Raw genomic sequence first — 20462 nt, 5'->3', positions numbered from 1 at the left:
ATTTCTTCAGAAAAACAACAAACCTTCCAGTTCACTGCCTTTACTGCCCTTGTAAAAGTGGATAATTGTCTCTGCAAATTGAAGCCATAAATTACTAATTTCACACGGTGGGAGAGGGTTGAATATACTAATTAGTCAAACAGTTGCATTCAAAGTTCAAGCAAGACGGATACCATCCACATTTTTTTCTGTTGTCTCTGGAGCATCTAGATCATTGCCACAGCTTACTGAGGAATATCAAGGTGGGTCCAGTCCCACAACACTGCCTGTGTTGCCTATGCAGCCTGAAAGTGCCCTGAAACACAGGCTCCATCCCTACGGGTGAATGCACGGCTTAACAGGAAAGGGTCCTGACCTAGGTCGTGGCAGCGAGACACAGAATAGCAAAACTGCTTTGCAGGTCAGTGATCCCTTCCACTTAAAACCTTGAGAGTGAGGCTGAAACATCTCCTTACGTTGTGTATAAATGTCTTAAAGTCCATTTTTGCTTGGGGAGGTCCTTTTATTTCCTTTGCACTGGTGGAGAGCTCTGGTGGGGCAGACTCAGCTGAATTTAACGCAGGTGTTGTCCTGGTAGGAAACTGCACTGAGGGTGCCCCGGCTGTGGGGCAGAGAGTGAGCCTGTTGCTGTCGTGTTTTTGCTAGGAGCAATTTGCGGCACCACTTTTGAGCACCCACTTTGAGGATGTGTAGTGTCAGCAGCATCTGGAAACGCTTGTTTACTCTGGGCTTTTCTTTCGCCCTTCCGATCAGAGAGTCCAAGCTCGGAAGACAGATGGGATTGTTCTGCTAGTAATTGGTCCAGCTGCTGCAGAGAAAATAGAACAAAAACCATATTGCAGTAATAAAAATATAATAAAAGGAATCAAGCAGGATACACAAGAGTATATGAAGCATGCCTGCTTCTTCTGCTTGGTCCAAAGAAGACCTGCAATGTCTGGCAAATGAGGGGTTGCCATAAAAAGAAGGAGAAAAGCCTAAAGGACATTTTATTCCAAAGGATAGATCTAATTGTCTAATGGAAAATCTGCAAATGGACCTCAATTTGGGTCCATTGGGATCTTGACCCTCTAACCCAAGCTTGACAGGGAAGAATCAAAGACAAGTCCCCTGACGATCATTTCTTTACCTTTCCTTAGCAAACAGAGAGCTGGTCCAGAAAAGACCAGTAACCATTTCTCAATAATTATGTAGGCTGATTGTCTGTCACCTTATTCTAGAGACCAAGAGCAGAGTAGGATACAGACACTTTTATAAATATTGTCACTTCTCCTAGGTAGTTTGAGCTCAAGCAGCATAGCCAAGGAGAAAGAGGGTCAAAGGTGCAAACTGTAAGTCTGTTATTGGAAATCCTCCTCTTCTTGGCACTGAAAGGATTGTTCAGATGTACCTCAGAGTACCTCAGATGTACCTTTGAACACTGAATAGCAGGACATACCTTAAACTCTTCCACATTACTCAGAACAGTGGGTTGTGCAACGTACCATAAGGATGCTCTCCCTGATCTGGCAAGATTGATCATTCAGCTGAAATTCCAGTTCTGCAATCTCCTGACGAACAGCTCGTCGTAAGAATTGAAGGTGTCTGCCTTCCTCCCTGTAGGGACATAAGCAAAAGCACACTCAAGTGAGCGGTGAACACCCTCCTATTCCTCAACCCCAGCATAGCACCTGTATCTTCCTCTGTTGCAGTCTTGTTCTTACCCATGGTCACAGGATACCTTACAAAATAATAAATAACAGCCCTTGTCTGCTTGACTCTCATTTCTTTGATTATCCCAGTTGCAATATTAAACATGTTGTAGTTGCAGACCCAGCTTGAATCTGGGCAGGTTTATAACTTGTGATTTATCTCCAGCACAAAGATAGCACATAAAGGCCCTACTTTCAGGCAGCTCAAGACTTGAAGCCCCTAGTAACATTTTGTGAACCTAAGACTTCTTGGTAATCACTGTGAACTTGGGCTGAATCCATCAAGAGTTAGTTCAAATTTTCCTGTGTTGCTCCTGCATTGATCATGACCACTAAGTACGTGGCCTAAAGGGACTGATTTGTCAGAGATCACTCCCACCTCCTTCCCTGAACCCGGAACTGACCTGGAACACTGAGCTCCATCTGACTGAGATCTGTTCCAGTGTTCCTATTGCTATTAAAACATAGTATTTCCATGCTAAAAATCTAGTCTATATCTACAGAGCAATTCAAAATGGTCACGTTTAAGAACCTTGAATAGTGTGGAGAGAAGCTGGACTTTCAGCAAAAAACACATCACAGTACATTTCTCTTCCACTTGCAGGATGCCCACAGCTGCACTTCACTGACCAGAAGTGCTGTGGCAACACAAGTGACCAGACACATTGCACATGTCCACAGGCTCTTTGCCGAGGATAGTTTTGGATTTAGATAGGTTCGTTGGGCTGCATTACCTTCCTTCATCCCACATAGTGTCAGAAAACAGGGCCTGCTGTTCGGTCAGGTGCTGTTCAATCTCATCCAGCTTCTCCAGAAAGCACTGGCAGGAGCTCTTCATCGCTTCTATTTCATGAAGGGTACACTACACAGAAAAGCAAGAAGACACCCCACCTTACTACTTTTCTTTGAGCATTTCTATGTCGAGTGCATTTGAAGCTGACAGCCTGCATGGTACAAGTCCTCCTCTAACCTGCACAACAGGGATTCTGTGAGCCGTGAAATTCCAGATGGCACTTCAAGTGAGTTTGCTCTGGGTGCATCACTCACATCCCAGTCACCACCTTTTCTCCTAAAACCTGTAGGATTAAGCCCTGGCACTACTTGAGCCAATGAGAATTTCATGTTTGCCATTGAAAGGGAAAAGGACTTGGATCAAAGATCTGACTCAATGTGCCAAATTCTGATGTTACTGCACTGTTGTCAGACATTATATTTGAGCAGGATGAGTTGCTATGGATTAACGATAGGTTATTGGCCACTGGATGTTAGAAACTGTTTTTAAAAAGAGAAGGAGGGAGAGGGGGAAGAGAGGGAAGATAAATAAGAACTATGAGAAGGAAAAGCGTTTTTCATGATGGGTGCTGCAAAGCATTACACTGGTAATCTCTTATTTATTACCAGTTAGAAACCTAGAATTGGATTTATCTAAGTGCAGACATTTACTGCAACAAATGTATGTGCAAGTACTGCACCAGAGCAATTGTTCCAACCTAAAACTAGACATCCATAATAGGTCAGAGGATCTATGCCATAAATGTAGCCATTACTCTTCATTGAGAGAAAGTATCGAGTACGATTGATCATGTACACCTACCCTGATTTCTACAGGAATGTCTCAGGGCAGGGGAAATGAATGAGCAGGAATGGCACATGAGAAAGTATAGGCAGATTTACAAGTTACTACTTTGTAGCACGAGACTAATATAATGGCAGCCCTCTAGTGACATCCAAATAAATCCTGTAACTGGAGTTCATCAATGTCTGAGTTTCTAGCCATGTTAAAGACTTTTCCTTGACTTTTCACACCTTGTCCAGGGCAGTAATGCAGACAGCGTAATCCAAATAAATTTGGAGACAATACCATCTGCCTTCTGAAAGCATGCCCACTTATTACGCTGAAACTGCTCCAAGTGCAAGGTGTTTGGTACGTTCCCATCTTAGCAAATTTTGGTTTCTTGTAAGCCATGGGAAGACAGTGTACAAACCTGCACTCCACTGCTAACCACTGTAACTGCTAGAGAACAAGAGGTGTGTTTGCAAAGCATAGAAATGCCCAGACTCTTTGGATTCCTGCAATTAACGTCCTTTGATGATCTCTTCGTGTTTATGTGCTTGAATGTGTCCCTCAGTCCCATCAAGGCCTGAAACAGGATGAAGACCTCCCTTCTAGGGGATCAACTTCAGCTAGAGGGCAATAGATGCTCCCCATGCATCTGAGAAACCTCATTCTCAATCTCCATTTCAATGCAACTGCATTAACTCAGGGATAAACCATCCCATAGCAGTAAATCAAAGAAATCTAGCCCCAACAGCCATGGAAGTGCATCAGAAACGGATAATTGGAGTCTAATAGCAGTTGGATATGGCCAGTCCTGTGACTGCAGTGGAGGTGAGTTCTCCCAAGTGTCTGCTCCCTGTGGAGCACAACTGGTGCTTTTAATGCTGAGGGTCAGGGCAGCAATCACAGACCACTGAGTGTCAGATAGCAGTCAGATGTGTTATGAGCACCTTCAGATGGAGTGTTGCCTGATTTCCCATTTGCCCCCCACCCCAAACTTTAATCTTGATTCTCAGTTTTCTTGTTCATAGATGGGAGTGTGTGGGGTGTAAGTGAGAAGTGACCACATAGTAATCATGTTTTCTTCTACCCACTGCCAAATCAGAGCAGAGTGAGGATTTATAGCCTTCCAAAAAAGTGCTCGAAAGATCTTGGAGAGCTCCTGTCCTTCAGGTCACTACGAAGAAGTCGATGGGCCGCAGACAAAGTTCTAGGTGGTTTGTCAAGGCTACCAGAAATCTGGAAAGCACCATGCAAAAGACTGAAAGGGCACAATGTGGATAGGTTTGGTAAAAAGTCGTGACAGCCCTTATAGATGAGGTACAGGCAGCTCCCCTGGCACTGTCTCTTTGAGCATGTCTCAGAGCACAAGTTCACACAGATTAACTCAGAGTTCACACTCAGCAGGGGTGGAGAGGGGACTAACTGTTCCAGGACTACTCTCATGCAAGACCTTGTTTAAGGTAAGGTGCGTGTGAACAGGGCAAATTTACTAACAGTTGCTCCATGGTGGTTGCGTTCCCCCTGCGTGCCCTTGGTAAATGGGATGTGACCCGAGTGAGCTTCTCTCAGTAAAAGATGTGGAAACTGCCTCACCTGTACGCAAAGTACAAAATAGGCATGGAGGTAATCTCCGCAGAGTGACTAATAACTCAGTAAATTTACGCACTTAACTGCACAATGTGGAGCCATATCCCTAAAAACAGGTCTTGGATAACAGTACAGTGCAAAGTCTGTTCCTGCTGCATTCCTTGTCCACAGACTAGAGAAGACAAATCACCACTAGCCCCGGTTAGAAGAGTGGTAAAATATTAGTGAATCAATGAGAAAAGGCCTCCCTGTCCAGCATAAGGTACTGACTCACTGCCATCTTGTGGCAACAGCAAGATAACCAACAAAAGGCGTATTTCCCAATATACTGTTCAAAGACATTGCAGAATTATATATTCAGTGATGTAGCAGGATAAAATTCACCCGTTTCACTTCCTGGAACTTTTACCTAATAACTTCCTTCCCCAATTTGTACAATAGTTCAAGTTTCATTTCCGTACGAAGAGCAAATAGAAAAAGGCTTGCAAACTAGCAGGGGGTATGCTGTTCCTTCCACATTTTTCTCAGTATGCCAAAGCTTCCTTGATTTCTTCCCCAACACACCCTGAGTCTTTCACAACTTTGGGGACCTCTCAGCAATTCTGAGCAAAGAAATAAAAATTTGGTAACCTTTTAGTGTTGGTATTTTTATTGCAAATATTCATCTTAGTGGGACTTTAGATTTAGTGCAAGCTTCTTATTCTACCTCAGTAAAATGGCTTGAGGCTCTGAGAAGTCGCAATTCACTTTGATTTAGAGTAGTTTGGTTTATGGTATGTGTCTGGGTGTTCAGTTAGTCTTTAATAAACACTGAGTAATATAACCTAAATGAGTTCTCTTGTACTAAGGGGATTACACTGAATCATGTAACCTTGCATTTTCTGCTGTCCAGTGAGTTATTGTAATTCAGCTGATTCACAGGAACTCACTGAAACTCATTCTCATCTCTCAGCTTTTCATTTGACCTGTAAACTTCATCACCCAGTGTGCAGTAACCATTTAGAGATTGAACTGATGTACGTAAGTTACTAAAAAAAGCAGGCCAACAAGACTATAGGTACACAGATACATTTCTGTCCAGAGGGAATGCTTCCCTCCCCATCCATTTTCTCAGCTGCATTCCCAAGATATGTCTCACTGAAAAAGCAAGTGTGGCAGGAGAGGAAAGGGAAAAGCATCTCGTACATTTAACTCATAAGTGTGTCAGCTGTCCATGTATATGAAGAAATACACTCACCGGAGCAAGATTACATCTTGGAGTGTCCTGTAGGAGCATCAGGGTTTTCAAGAGCTGCAGCTCAGTGGTGGCCTGGCTTGAGCAGCAGCCTGCAGGGTGCTGGAGAGAGGCAGCCACGGGGAAGGTCCACGGGCAGCAGCCATGGCAGCAGCAGCAGTGACAGCAGTGACTGCCCGGCGCACCCTTGGCACCAGGGCCCTCACCCCAGTAGTGTGAGCTGTATTTGCCACAAAGCATGCTGTCAAGAGAGGCCGATTTTGTCAGGTGAGTACGGGATGGAGAAAGCAGCGGTGGCCACCTGGGTTTCCTGGCAGGGATGTCAGTTTGGCTGGAGGCTTCAGCAGTCTGCTTCACTCCATCCTTCGAAGCCCCTGGATTTGACTGTACAAGAGGACCACCCTCAGAACTGGGCGCTAACATGTCAGAGTAGTCTACAGGATCTTTCCTAGCAAGGCTCTCAGTGAGAGGAGCATTCTGCCCTGTGCCCTTCATCCTTGAAGTAAACTCCAGCCCTGAAGACATCTGAATGGTAACAGATTTCGGAGGAGCAAAAGCCATTTCGCCATTTTGGACAGTGTCTCCCTGTTCTGATTTGTTAGCTCCTAATATCTCCCCTACGCTACCAGTCTCTTGATCTGAAGATGAACTTAATCCAGGCCCTTCCGCTAGGCCAGAGGGATGTTGATGAGGCACTTGCAGAAAACAGCTTGAAGCTGCACTGCTCCCACTTTGTGCTGCTAAGCCCCACTGCAGAGTTTCTGGGAGCCCCATTTTGGGGGAGCATTTTGTATTTTTTGAATCACCATCCATTTCGCAATACTTCTGCCCATTTGTCACCTCATTCACTGCAAGGGGGGTACCATCTTCGCTGACCACTCCCACACCCCACCATGGTCCTTTAACACATGGTGTGTGACCGCCATGGGCATTTTCATGACATGCAACTCCAATGTCCTTTTCAGTGCAGCATCTCTCATCTTCAACTCTGATTTTGCTCTTGCTGATGACTGCAGGGTTTATATCATTCAGTTCAGTGAAGGCTGCATTCACCTCTTTGTGTCCTCTACTAAAATATAAATGACAATCAAATCTGAAGGAGCTAGGATTCCCTTCACCCTGAGTATCACCCTGAAAACAAGGATTATGCTCTTTTTCCACTTGTTTTCTTGCAGTTTTATCCTCTTTCCTGTCCATGTCACATAACATTTCTTGGACAAAACTCTGTGGCTCAGCATTACATTCCTGATACTTGCTATTTTCTGCAGTCAGCAGCAGAGCCTCTTCTCCCTGGTCACCGCATGCTTTTGTTGATGTAGGTACTGTTGAAATGCTGTCGCAAGCAGTGAGGAAGACCTTAGCAACAGAATCACCTGGCTTTTCTTGAAAATCTTGATTTAACACAGGAAGAACTGTCCTATGTGACAGACCTGTTTCTTGATTGTGTATATCAGAAATAAAATCAATACTTCCTGACAAAGGTGCATTCTGAAGTGGGTAAGAAAAAAGAAAAGAATAATTGAAATACTACAGTTGTTCTATCACACTGGTTCACCCACTACTGTTTTGCCCTGGGCACCCCCAGCAGGTCTTTAAATACATTTTAAATACCCAGTGAACCAAAGATTCTTGTAATATTTCTTCTTTAATGCCTGTAACCTTGCACAAATCTTGCATTAGTGTGGTGGAAGAATTGCACAAAGTTCTGAGAAAGCTTCTCACCTTCTGAAGTTTTCTAGCAGGATTAATTTGCTTTCATAAAGCTTTCACAACTCTGTGATTTTTTTTATGCTACTTTTGCCAGGGCTACAGAGTTTTCACAGACCTACCACTGACTATTGCTCATTTCTTACTTGCAAAACTACAGGTTCTGGCAGCTCCTCCATGAACCCACTGCTGTCTGACTGGCAGCTGCTTGTTCTTGTCACCATCACCTCTGCTAGGGAAAACAAAAGGATAAGACAAATTAGAAAGAAAGACAGAAAGTGGTACCAAGCCAAAATGAGTATAGAACTAAGCAGGGGCAATTTAAATGTGCATTTCTGGAAATATTCTTGATCCTGGCCAGAAATCTGCAATATTGCTACAACAAGAAAAAAATAACAAAATCTACTCAGGATAGCTATTGCTGATCTTACTAAGCTTTGACTTATTCACCAGTGTAATCATTAACTGCAGATGTCAGGTTTTTATATATTCACACAATATACACAGTGTAAATAACCTATAAAACAGCCAAACAGTTTTCTGCTGGCTAAAAGCAGCACAGTTTTCCTGTGCTAAAAGTGTTGACTTTTGATTGTTAGAACTGGCTCAGTCTAAGTCTCATTCATAACTACGTAGTTTCAGTGGCTTCAACTAGGTGGCTCCTGCAGGGAAAGGAGCCCAGTTTGTCTCTACTTTGAGGCACTGTGTATCATCTCTGTTGTTTTTTGGTCTGAGCACAAGAAATCAGAGTAACTAGCTGAGATGATGTAGGGTTGCATGGCAAGACATAAAGGCAAGAGGAAGACATTCTAGATTTAATCCTGAGAAGGTTTCTAATCTAGCAGCCACATCATCTGGCTAAACCAATTATTACTCCAACTTTTGCAATTAAATCAATTATACACCATTAACTACCTGATTTAATGAATAAAACCCAATCCTCTTTAAAAGTATAAGTGCTTGAAAGTAAATCCTCAGTTTGGATAACTTTCAGATAACCTTCATCCTCATCCTTCATCCTCAGATAATGCCCTCATTCTCAGACAGCTGGCAAAAAAACAGAGGTAGAGTTGAGGGAGCAGGCTGAGGGAGTCTGCTGGGGAAGGGAAGGGATCACCTCCTTTCTTGTTCCTTGCGTACATAACCTTTACTGGATCCTAGGGCTTTTTATCTTCTGGTTGTATCCATAAAAATATGACAATTCACCTAGCAGCTCTGAGACCTGAGTTATTAATTCTCATTTGTGTGAATCAGAAAATGAAAAAAAAAAAAAAAAGTCTACAAATTATGTTTTCACACATTAACAGACTATGGGCTTTATTAAATGTACCTTGGGCATCAATTAATGAAAATCATGCAGTCTAGGAGGCAGCAACTGTAAAATCAAAACCAGATATCATTTTATGGTTTTAAAATTAATTACTTGCATTGTCAGTCCTGGTATCATCATCAGCACAGCAGTCAGTCAGTCACTTTCCTATTTCGGATGAGAAATACGTGGTTCCCATCTAACACATTACAAGATATGCAGCGATGTTGCTGAAAATTGCCTGTTTTGTGGGTGGTCTCAAAACTCATGCTTACAGTTTCCCACAAACGACATCATGGTTCAGCTTCTCCCCCAGGGAGACTGCTCTACAGATTCTCTAAACTTTTTTAAAAGCTGTTTCAATTACCCTTTGCAGCTCTGCCAGCTGTTGCTTCCAAGTGTCAGTCTGGCCTATAGTTTTCCATACATAAAAATGAAGAAAGAAAAGCTTTGGAAAATTTTGAAAACATGAAATGTTTCAGCCGCTTAGTTCCAATCAATTTGTGTTTCAAATACTCTATTGTATCCTATAGTCATAACAACTGACCTTCAGGCTTTAAAGTTTGAAAAGTTAGAAGACCACATTACCTGCTTACCAAGTGTTTTAAGGTGCCTGTTTTTCTCCTGAGACATGCAGGATACCAAAGTAGCTGGCATGCTACTAGAAATTACACGTAGGGAAAAACCCTGTAACTTTTAATGGAAGAGTAAGTGCGGTTAGAATTCATCTTCTGACCTGGTCAAAACCAGGTGGCTATAGCCAGGTTTGATCCATTTATTAAGATAAATGCGATGCATCTGTTCCAACAACAGCCAACTGCGTTTTTTCTATTGCAACCACCTTTCCACCCACATTTACGTCCATGCACTAGCTAGAGAACTACTCAAAACATGTGACACTGGACTCCGGGCTTATCTTTAGGCACAAAGTGAGACATTAAAGACTGGATGAAATGTCTGCAGACCAAGTTAATATCTCTACAGTTAGGCTACAGAAAGATGTCCATGTGTCTCCCTGGACTTGTGCTAGAAGGAGGTATAGTGTGTGCTCTGCTATCATGGCTCTCATTGATTAAACATGCAAGGTATGCAGATAAATCAAGGCTCAAAACACTCTGAAAGGCTGTCTGTGTACGTATTTTAAAATGGTAATATAATAGGACCTAATGAATATTCTGAGCATAAATACAGTTTCTACAATTTTTACATTAGCAAAGTAGAAACTTATAAAAGAGAAGTATAGTAGAAGGAGAACCATGTTAAGCATAGGTCACCTGTGCTTATTACTGTGATTTCTTGTCTTCAGACCAGGTAACCACCTTCATCTGAGTTAGGCATCTAATTTGCACCTACCTACATATTAGTTGTGTAATGAACTAATACTCCTAGAGCAAAGGCTTAATTTCCCTGTATAATCAGTGCAAAGTGATGTCTCCCAGGGTCTGAGCTGCAGTTCTTTTCCAACTACATTCAGATGCTGAATTTAATCATTACATCCCACACTGACTTGCAAGATTTTATCCAGTATGCCAAGCCCTGATGAAGGTAGGCAGGTGAAGATAAGGGGGTTTTAAAAGACAAGTTGTTTCTCTGACTCTAACACTTTATTCAAAGCCAGTCAAAATTCCCTCCATTTCAATGGAAGTCTGAATTTAAAAAAAGACTTAGTAAAAATGAATGTGGGCCTCCAATTCAAGGTGGTGTCAAAAGCTATGAAGAGATTGCCAAAATACTCCCACAAGGACTTAAAGCTGAACAACACGCTCCCGGGAGAAACACAGAGCAGGGCTGTATTGGGAAGGCAGGTCACACTGCAAACTGGAGCTGTGCTGCAACTAGATTAAACATGATAGCCTTTTCAATTTGACGCAGCTCACTTTCAACCTATGTAAATGTAGTTTGGTTTAACGTCTGTGTACCAGAGCCAAGCATTGTTTGCATAATGGCAGGCAGCATTTGCATATCGAAGAAACTGTGTTTTGGGTGAGGAGCAGGCCGATCTATCACTTCCTCTTAATGTCCCAAATAGCAGTTAAGTGACACTGCAGATTAGACCATGCCTGATGCTGCCTTCAGGAGGAATAGAGTTTCCCTCTTTGTGAAATTTTCAGCAATGTTAATAATAGCTTGTCAATGATAACAGTCCATTTTTTTCTTGGCAAGCTCTAATACCCAGTAAGGATACCCACAGCCTGAATTTCTACTAGGAGACTGACTCTTTGCAGGGGTCCAGAGAGGGTCTTTACTAGGTCTCCTAGGATAATTCCTGTATCTACCAGGTATCTGATAATGTCCAGACTGGATGCTGGTGGTTGTTTGTCCCAGAATGGACTAGCATCTAAAGCACTTTCAGCTGTGGCCAGGGTCACCTTTAAGGACACCACTTCTTCACAGCAACAATTCCTCATGTTTAAATGAACTAAAGCCTTTCAGCAACTGGAATATTGTCTTTAGGAGGCATACAAGTTGGCCAGAAAGATGGGGAGGAAGGTCAGAAAAAGTTACATAGTTTGTTTTAACATTTTTAAATGCTCCCATCTTTCTCTTTCAAATGTGGTATGTTGGTATTTTTTTTCATGAAAGCAACTTATTTTTTTAATTTGAAGAATGGTGCAAAAAATGGGTTAAATCAATGCCCTGAACATTAAGCAAAACATGTTTCCATTTCTAGTCTACCCAAACTGCATTTTTCCCCCAATCATTTGGTTCAGCCACTGAACCAAAGTATCCATTATTCATGTAGCTCTACTCTGTTCTCCTCGTGTGTGGAGACACCCAAACCTGTAGAGATTCTGCAAATACATGCAGAGCATCACACCAAGGAAAGATAAAGTATGTTTGGAGAAGAAGTAGAGACGCAGACCAGTATTCAACTATGAACTAAAAATTACAACTCTGGGCCCTGTGCGGAGAATACATCTGGCTATGCTGGAAAGAGGAAGCCTGAGAATCGCCCCTGAAGATCTTGGTGAGGAAAACCTTGGCTCTTCGCCTTTCTGTGCTAATTGAACTGGGATAGTTTAGCTCCTGCATCCCATTTCTGTTCTGCCTGAATTTTAAATAAAAATAGGTTAGAGGAACTTACTAATCAGGTTTCTGCTTCATTTTGTATTGTATAAGAAAGTGCATGCCTTCCAAACCTCAAAGGTCCCACAGCTTTCCAGCCCTTTACTTGATCAATCCAATTTCATTAAGAGACTTCTTCTCTCCCCTTATTTGCATGCAGATACAGTAGCTCCCATTTTCAGCAGCCTTCAGTGCAGGAACTTTCTGAAACTATTGGGCTCCTAGGTTCACCGTTAATGAAAGAATACTCCCTAATTAGTAAAAAAAAAAAAAAAAAGTGCTGGCATACAATTCTGCATTCCTCTGAAGACTCCACAGCTGGTTTTCTGTGGACTTGGCTGCAAACAACACAACCTCTTTCTAGTTTCCAACCTGGAGAATACTTGCAAACTGCAAAATGCCATGAGAGCTACTACACTGCTTGTAAACAATAGCACATTCTTTGTATGTCTTTTGAAACACATTAACGTTGATGAATGCACTTCAATATTTGTTTTCTACATCATTTTCTACATTGTTTGTGTCGGGAAGCATAGGCACAAAAACTTCAAATGTGAGAGCATTTGTGCAAATTTGAACTTTAAATTCACAAATTAAAATCTGGACTGCTCATCCTGTCATAAGGAAAAGCAGAATGGCCAGTTGCAACCTAGCAATGCTGTTCAAATTTTAGATATTTTTGTTGCTGTTTAATGCTGTTGGACATTGTTGTGGATAAATACTTCTAAAACTGTCTGCTACATACATGGGACTAAATAACGCACAGATGTCACAATTTAGTCAGATATTTTGTAAAAGAAAAAGAAGCCTGGAGGACTTAGAGTAAGACTTTTCCACTTCACTCTATAAGCAAAAGCATTTTGCAGCCTCTCTCACACAAAACTCTCAAGGCATTAACTTCATTACAGCTTAAACACTCAGGCTAAAATCAGCAGGGAAACTAGATTCAGGCTTAAATCTATGCATACTATTCCCACACCCAGAGTTAAGTGGACACACAAATATCTCACTGATTGAGCCTTAAGAATCACATCTGTTCAACAATTGTTGAATTCAATAGTAGCTGAATGCAGTAAGAAATGGGACGAATGAAGATCATACCACGTTCACAGAAGTGCCAGAACTGAATAGGTATTTTCTTACATTTTGGATGTTTTGGGTTTTTTCTTCTCAAGCACAGTCATCAAATACTGAAAGTGCTTGGTCCACACGGGTCTCTAGCTGCAGCGTGTGGAAGATGTGAAGGCTCTGATTCTCCAACACAAGGCAAAAAAATCAAGAATTTCTATCTTACATGACAAAAAAAGGACTTTCAAAAATACATTTTCAGATAGTACTTTCAAAATAGAAATGGGTTCATTTTGAGTAGTTAACTGGATCTTTCCCATTTAGATGTTTCACTCTATCTCCTCCTGTTCTGCAAATTGATAAATCCATATGTTAGCCTTAACAACTCTGCCCTGCCTATGCCGTCACACAAAATAATGTTGCAGGATGAGCTGGCTGTGTGCTAGAGGAATATGTCAGCTTCATGGCACAGTTACAGATGGTCCAGTCTTGCGATGGGAAAGCTGCTGCAACTGACTCCCCTCTCCTGCTACTCAGAGAATAGGCATCACCAATTTTTAACTATCACGCTCCACGATATGGCCGTTAAGAGCTAATAAAACTCCACTGAAAATATGTATTCTCCATAAGCCACGAAGAACCCTCTTTTTAGTGCTGCTATCCAGAGCAGTGGACTCTGAAGCTCACCCAACCTTGGTGCACCAGAAGAAATTATTTTGTACAACTTTCAGCATTTGGGGAAAAGAAACACTATTATTCATAATCGGTTCCCATGTATGTGGAAAAACTTGTTCCTTTCTGTAAATGTTCCATAAAATCTGTTCATTCCCAGTATACTATGCTATCTTTCCTTAGTCCAAGAAGCACCCCCATAGCTAACTGCACCAGTTACTGACTGTTGACTATGAACATAAACATTGAATGTAGTGCCACTGATATTTCAAAGGAAAAGTCTATTCTTAGTCTTTTTTTTTTTTTTTTTAATATCCACGTACAACTTCTGTAGCACCAATTCACTTTCCACATTGCAGAAATGGTGATGAACAAACAAACTGAGATGAGAAAGAGCTAGTTTATTTTCTAGCTAAAGGCAATACACAGTTCTACAACTTGCCCGTAAGAGACATCAGTCCAGAGCTGCTTGTCACTGGAGCGGGGCTGCAGCACGGACCCCTTTCTGTACAGCTACAGCTGTTTCGTGCTGCTTTTCAGGAGTACAGTCACCAGATGGCAGCAGCACATAAACCACAAATTGTGTTTCCAAAAGCCAGCACAAACTGGAGTTTTTATGCATGTCCTTCTGCAAATTTTCTTTTGCAATGACATCATAGAAAAAAATAGATAAACCATCTTATTAGAATAGTCATGTTATTTGAAAGCAAATAATACACCCCAAAATGCACCAGATGCAGCAAAAGCTCCGATTCTTATTCAAAACCAAGTGTAGCTGTGAAATTTGTCTATCCCCTGCTCCCTTTGAATTGAAGGGGAATTTCAGGTCCATCATCTTACACAGTGTGACTGAGCGAAAATACATGTTAAAAAAGCTCTACATAAAGCAATTTCTATTATGAATTGTGCCCCACCATGCTGGTAGGTGCTGTATAAATGGAACAAAAGAAGAGCCTATGCCCAGAAGAGCAAAACCTTGCTCCTCCAAGGTATCTCCTTCTGCTGTCAAAACCCAGTTCCCCCAATTCTCACCCAGACTGCAATGTTCTTCTCCGCATCACTTTGGGTACCAGTGGCATATGAAGGACTTCAGGTATACTTTTCTTTTTGTGGGGATGAAGACAGACTCAAGGGGGGTGAACAAGCGGCGAAAGGCCTGCAGTCCCCATGACTGCAGCTACCTCAGGTGGGACAGGAGTGCCTGTATGCTGCACCCCGAGGAGGTGAGACAGGGCCAGGAGGGATGAAAGGTGGCGGGCACATATGTCATATGACGGCTACTGATATCTTGCTTCATCTCCACGTTCAGCCTGCAGTTCTTTACACGGTTATCACTGAGGTCTGGCAGTCACAGCCGTCATTAGCAGGAGACACAAGCACAGCTCCACGGGCACTGGGAGCGCACACACTGTGCCTCTCATCCTCATGAGCAGCCTCCTGCTCCTCACCCAGGGCCCAGCTCCCCACAGAGCTCTGGGTGCCCACGTTCCCCTGGGAGAACAATGGACTAGGTGGTCTCCATGTATAAGCCATAAACACTTAAGGGAACCAGGTCACGGAGCATTAAAGACACAGTCTGTGCTGGCATGACAGAAATATCTAGGTAGAAAATCTACATCTATCGTCAGAGCATTCAGCTTCAGTCCTCCTCCAGAACACCCGAGGAAAAAAAGCAGTTTTGCACCAAGTTCCAGCCAAGTTTTTGGCTTAAGATTCAGTGTATGTATGGTTATGTCTAGCATGCTCATGGCACAGCACAGCCGGCAGGCAGAGCACAGCAGCCTGGAGCGCTGCCCAGGTTGCAAAACCTGTCTGAAAAGCAGGGTGCGAGGGTGCACTGTCAGCTCCCCGGTGCCGTGGCTAGACAGCCGCTGGTACCTGCGCTACGTGCTGGTATGCTTTAAAGCTGGTGCACATATTTACTGATTTAAAACTAGCTTCAGTACATCTGCTGCACACTACAGTCAGCGCCGCGACAGCAGGTATAAATATACTCCTTTGTGAAATGCCTGGGGCTGGTGGGTGGGTTGGTTGGCTCTCTCTTTCTCTCTCTCTCGCATTGCAGGTTGTCCTGAGCTCATGTGTAGAAGGCAGCTTTGGAGAAGAACTGAATTAGCTGATAATATCCTGTAGAGCTACTCATTAAAGAAAAATGAAACCATTTTTTTTTTTTTTTTAAATGTTCACTTCCCCTCCTCCCTACCCAAATCAGAGATGAATATGGGCAAGGGAAGAAGCATGTTTTCTGCCTTGTACGTCACCAAAAAGGATGTAATTTCCTGCATTAGTGAACCACCCTGTGCCTCTCTAGAGAGGGTCAGAGCTGACATCTGTAGGCATTGGCAGCAGAGGCTCACCATCCAGAAGTTTCCACATTTTCCCCTTTCAAGAATATCCCCAGTACAATTTGGTCCACAACTCTGGAAGCCTCCTTAAATAGGTTGGCTGGAGCTACAGGAAGTATTTGAAGTACCTGGGGACAGAGGTCATGTCAGGCTCGGTAATTCAGATCAACATTGTGAGTCTCCCGCTCTGTTCCTGAGAGGAGCAGCCGCACCCTTGCAGACTGCCATGCTCGGGAGCAAGGCAGCTGCCTTCCCCGCGAGTCAGAGCTTCCTGTCGTCTCCTGCCTGTCCTACACAAGAACATACTGCCCTAGAAATGGTAAAAGTATAAATGAGTAATCCAAGAGCTGAATTTGACAGGAAAAGAGAGAACACTGTAGGCAGTTCTTTGTGATAAATGATGTTTCTGCAGTCTGGGAGGTTAGGAGTAGTGATGAATCTAGTCAAAACCTGAAATTGCAGTCACTTTGACAATGGTCTTTTATCTTCCCTCAGCTGATGAAACAGCTTCAAACTTTGCCAGGTCCTCCTCCTACTTTTCCTTGAGAGTCAGTATCACTTCCATCTTATTTCAACTGAGCTTCAGCCAACTGTCATTAATTCAGATTCGTGCTGCTGCCAAATGTCGGGAGAGACGGGTGATGGTTGTGTCTGCTTCTGATGAAAATGAGAGGTAGAGCTGAATGTCATCAGCCTACACTGTAGATCACGTTACATCACAACTTCTCCCAGTAGCAGCTGCACAGAGATAATGAATAAAAAATAAGCGATTGCAAGGAGGCTCATAGGGCTTTCTGCAACTGAGAGCACCTCACAAAAGGGAGGGTGGCTTCCAGCAACCCTCACAGAGACCTTTGAGAAAAATGAGTGAAAAGCCCTTATGTTTTGCAACTTCTGCCTGGTCAGCAGTGCCCAAAGCAACTGGGAGGCCGGAACATGTATCTGACTTTAGGCGTTACTTTGTAGAGACCAACAGTCAATTACCATAGCTGTTTTTCCATGGTAATAGCCATTAAACTGTGCTCAGAGGGTCCAAGTGTGTCAGGCTTAGTAAGTTGCCTCCCTTTGTCAATGATATTTTCCTGAGGAGAAATGCTAAGTATCAGCCAGTAGTTGACATGTATGTAGATCTATGGAATACGAATCATATTTCTCATCCCTGAAGAAATCAGTGTTCTAGAGAGCATAAAAATACACCCAGAGTAACACCAACAGTCCCCTTTTCACAGGTGTCACCCGAAATCTCATAGCAGCCATGGCAAAGCAATGTGGTGCCATCAGAAAAGGTGTGTATGTTCTCACAAATCTGTCTCGAAGCCCGAACTGGACATGGGGTTGGGGTTTTGTATTTTTCATCAAGGTTCAAAGGGTCAGGCTGTCAACTGGCACAATTAGCATAGCAACATGGAGGTCCCTGACTGTACAGGCAAGGCTCTGATCCTGCTATGCACTTCTGAGGCCATGGGAAGAAAACGCAGAGGAGGAAATATTAGAAAAGACCTTTCAAGGTCTCAGCACAACTTTACCACAACTAGATTTAGTTTCAGAAGTTTTCTTGTTTAAAAAGCTATCACTGCTAATCTAAACCAATATCTCTTAAGTAATTTGTTGTCAAAGTATTTCATTGTCCTCCTGGATATCTAAGGTATTTTATCTTTTTTTTTTCCCCCTAAGATTTAAGCATCAGCAGGTTGTATAACTTTCACTGGGCCATCTGCCTGTGGTGTGTGCATATCCTTTCCCGCTAGGATGAATCAGCTTGCTGCAGTAGGACCTAAAATATGACACATACGTGCAACAAAATGTTATAAATGTGCAGTGACTTTAGGAATGTACTCATTGAAAATAATACAACCCCCCAGAGCTCTTGGGGATGGCTGCTTAGACCTGAGGACTGCAGGCAGAGTGTCCTGACACCAATGACGGGTGGCATGACCTCCCAGAAGCCATTTCAAAAGTCTGACAGACCTCCTTTCTCTGCTGCACATCTAGTTTCTGTACTGATGAACATGGCATCACCACCTCCTAGGTCTCCATCTTCATATCCATTGCTGAACTCGGGCATATACGTGTGCGTGAGATACATCAAGGAGGACTGTGGCAAAGCAAAGCAGCCGGGCTATTCTCAAGAGCTGCAGAAGGAAATTGTCTTTCTAGGAAGACTCCTCTGAAGGAACTAGACAACTCAGGTTGTTTCTGGATAGGGAAAAGATGCAGGAAGTTTTGAAGACTCATCGTTTCACAACTTTGCTTTTCAGTTTACTCTTTTCTCTCAGTCTCTATTTCTTTCTGGGACCACAGGACTTTCCCTCCAGACTTCTTCAGGCTACAAAATGCATTAAAATGATACAGATTCCTCTTATGCTCACTCACAGATCCCTTATGTAAGAAACAGGAAAGAATAAGAAGGCCTTTACATGGTCCATGTGCAGAAGATGGGAAGAATATGGGCTGTGGCATCACAAAACAAATGGAGGCAACCCCAAACAGTTAAAGAAGGGGGATGTCTTCTTTGTGCCAGGTCACCTGCAGAAGATAAAAGTGTTGCAAACAGGGATCTATCTAATATGGATCTATTATTCATCATGTTTATGAAGGGAGAACTCATATTTGGAGACTGTATGTGGTCATTAACCAATGCCAAAGTTTAATGTGAATGTCAGGCAGTATCAACACAAGAGTAGTTGTAGGACATTTTTTAAGTTCAGCTCCAGATTTTGATTGCAGCTTTAGCAAGTCTTCCCTTTGGCCTTCTTTTTGCCTTTCCCTTTCCTTTAGTCTGTACTTAAAATTAAAAGCCACTGTGTTATACATGAAGAAAAACAGTGTTACGTAGGCACTATAGCAAATAAGAAATATGAAATAGCTGTTCACTTCTTAATACTGAAAATAGAAAAATGAACATGGAAAATCCTGTACTCTTTGCAGCATAGGAAATACACGTGCCTTTTCTTCTTGCACTTTTGAAGACATTGCTCCTTCAATCGCAGGCAGACGTTACAATGGATAATAGATAATAAACAGGATTCATATTCTTGGCACTCAGTCAATTAAAAGAAATACCAATTGCATTCTGCGAATATTCCCATGGTGCCAAACCATCAGAGGAGTTGGTGAGTAGGAGGAGTGAAGGTGTGATAACTGAAAGAATTGCTACTTGATAAGTCACAGGAGCTAATGTGTTAGCTCAGCATGCGGGGAAGCTAGGACGTTCCCAGCTGCTGCAAAAACTGGGTGTATGCGATCCCTGGCACCACTCGTTGGGACAAGATGAATCACAAGCGCTTCGGTAGCGAGCTACCATGTCACAGTGAGCCAGATGGAGGTGGTTACTTCTCTGATTGATTGCCTCTTGGGCTACCAAGGGCTTTTCCAGCAGGCTAATGCCTTTCTGTTGGCACTCGAGTGCCTGGGAGCAGTGAGTCCGCTTGGGTCAGCATCGCGCAGGAATTCCTCCCTTTCGGGTGCATGGCCACCCCGCAGGGGCAGAGGGAAGTCAATAGGGAGCAAGGGGGAGCGAGTGACTACAGTGTGCACCAAAATAACACTGACTTCTGATGCCTCCCTAATAGACCTTGCTGCTAATGAATTTTCAGGCACGTGCTGAGTTAACGGGGGTGAGCAACATTGAAACATCCCTTAGTTAAATCCAATGCTTTACAAAGGCTAATTGAAAAAGGAAGGAGCAGCAGGGGTGGGGTGGGGGGAGAACAAGCGGGGAGAGGGGGTGGAGGGGGAGAACAGCTCTATTTTTCACGTGCTGAATATGAAATCCCTGCAACAGATGAGTTTACATGCAAGCCTGCACCTCATCAGGGCAAAGATACAGTGAGTGGAGTCAAGTAATTTTCCTCTGCACACAGCATCCCCAGCCCCTTACCCTGCCCAGCCAGCTTTCTCAACTGTGAGCTTTAGAATATAAACAGCCAATAAGTAAGGACAATAACTGTAGTTCCTGCTGAGAGCTAACTCTGCCTGTCATGCATTTGCTGGGTCCTAATACAGGACAGTGAATAAAGCTTCATTACAGAACAATGGAGTTAGCTGCCAGAGCCTACAGATTTGAATAAACAACAAATAAGCAACATCTGCTCCAGCATATGTGTATGGTAAAAAAAAAGTCACAAAATAAAAGAATTTGTAAATGCCAAAAGCAACACTAAACTGCCAGTGCTACTGTAGAGTGAATTTTTAATTGCACATGCATACAGGCAGGCTGTGG

The 20462-nt window shown here is 42.9% G+C and overlaps 1 protein-coding gene across 1 annotated transcript in view; it reads right to left on the bottom strand.

Moving 5' to 3' along the window:
- Positions 1 to 418: 418 nt before the first annotated feature.
- Positions 419 to 20462, bottom strand: part of ITPRID1 (ITPR interacting domain containing 1) — a 34318-nt gene continuing 14274 nt past the window's right edge. The window contains 7 exon segments of the mRNA XM_074898189.1: positions 419 to 448; positions 450 to 593; positions 596 to 808; positions 1485 to 1596; positions 2426 to 2553; positions 6077 to 7561; positions 7927 to 8012. Coding sequence (XP_074754290.1) covers positions 419 to 448; positions 450 to 593; positions 596 to 808; positions 1485 to 1596; positions 2426 to 2553; positions 6077 to 7561; positions 7927 to 8012 — 2198 coding nt within the window.

Source organism: Athene noctua, chromosome 2 (assembly GCF_965140245.1).
Source record: "Athene noctua chromosome 2, bAthNoc1.hap1.1, whole genome shotgun sequence".
Lineage (NCBI taxonomy): Eukaryota > Metazoa > Chordata > Aves > Strigiformes > Strigidae > Athene > Athene noctua.
This window is presented reverse-complemented; position numbering and strand designations above follow the sequence as displayed.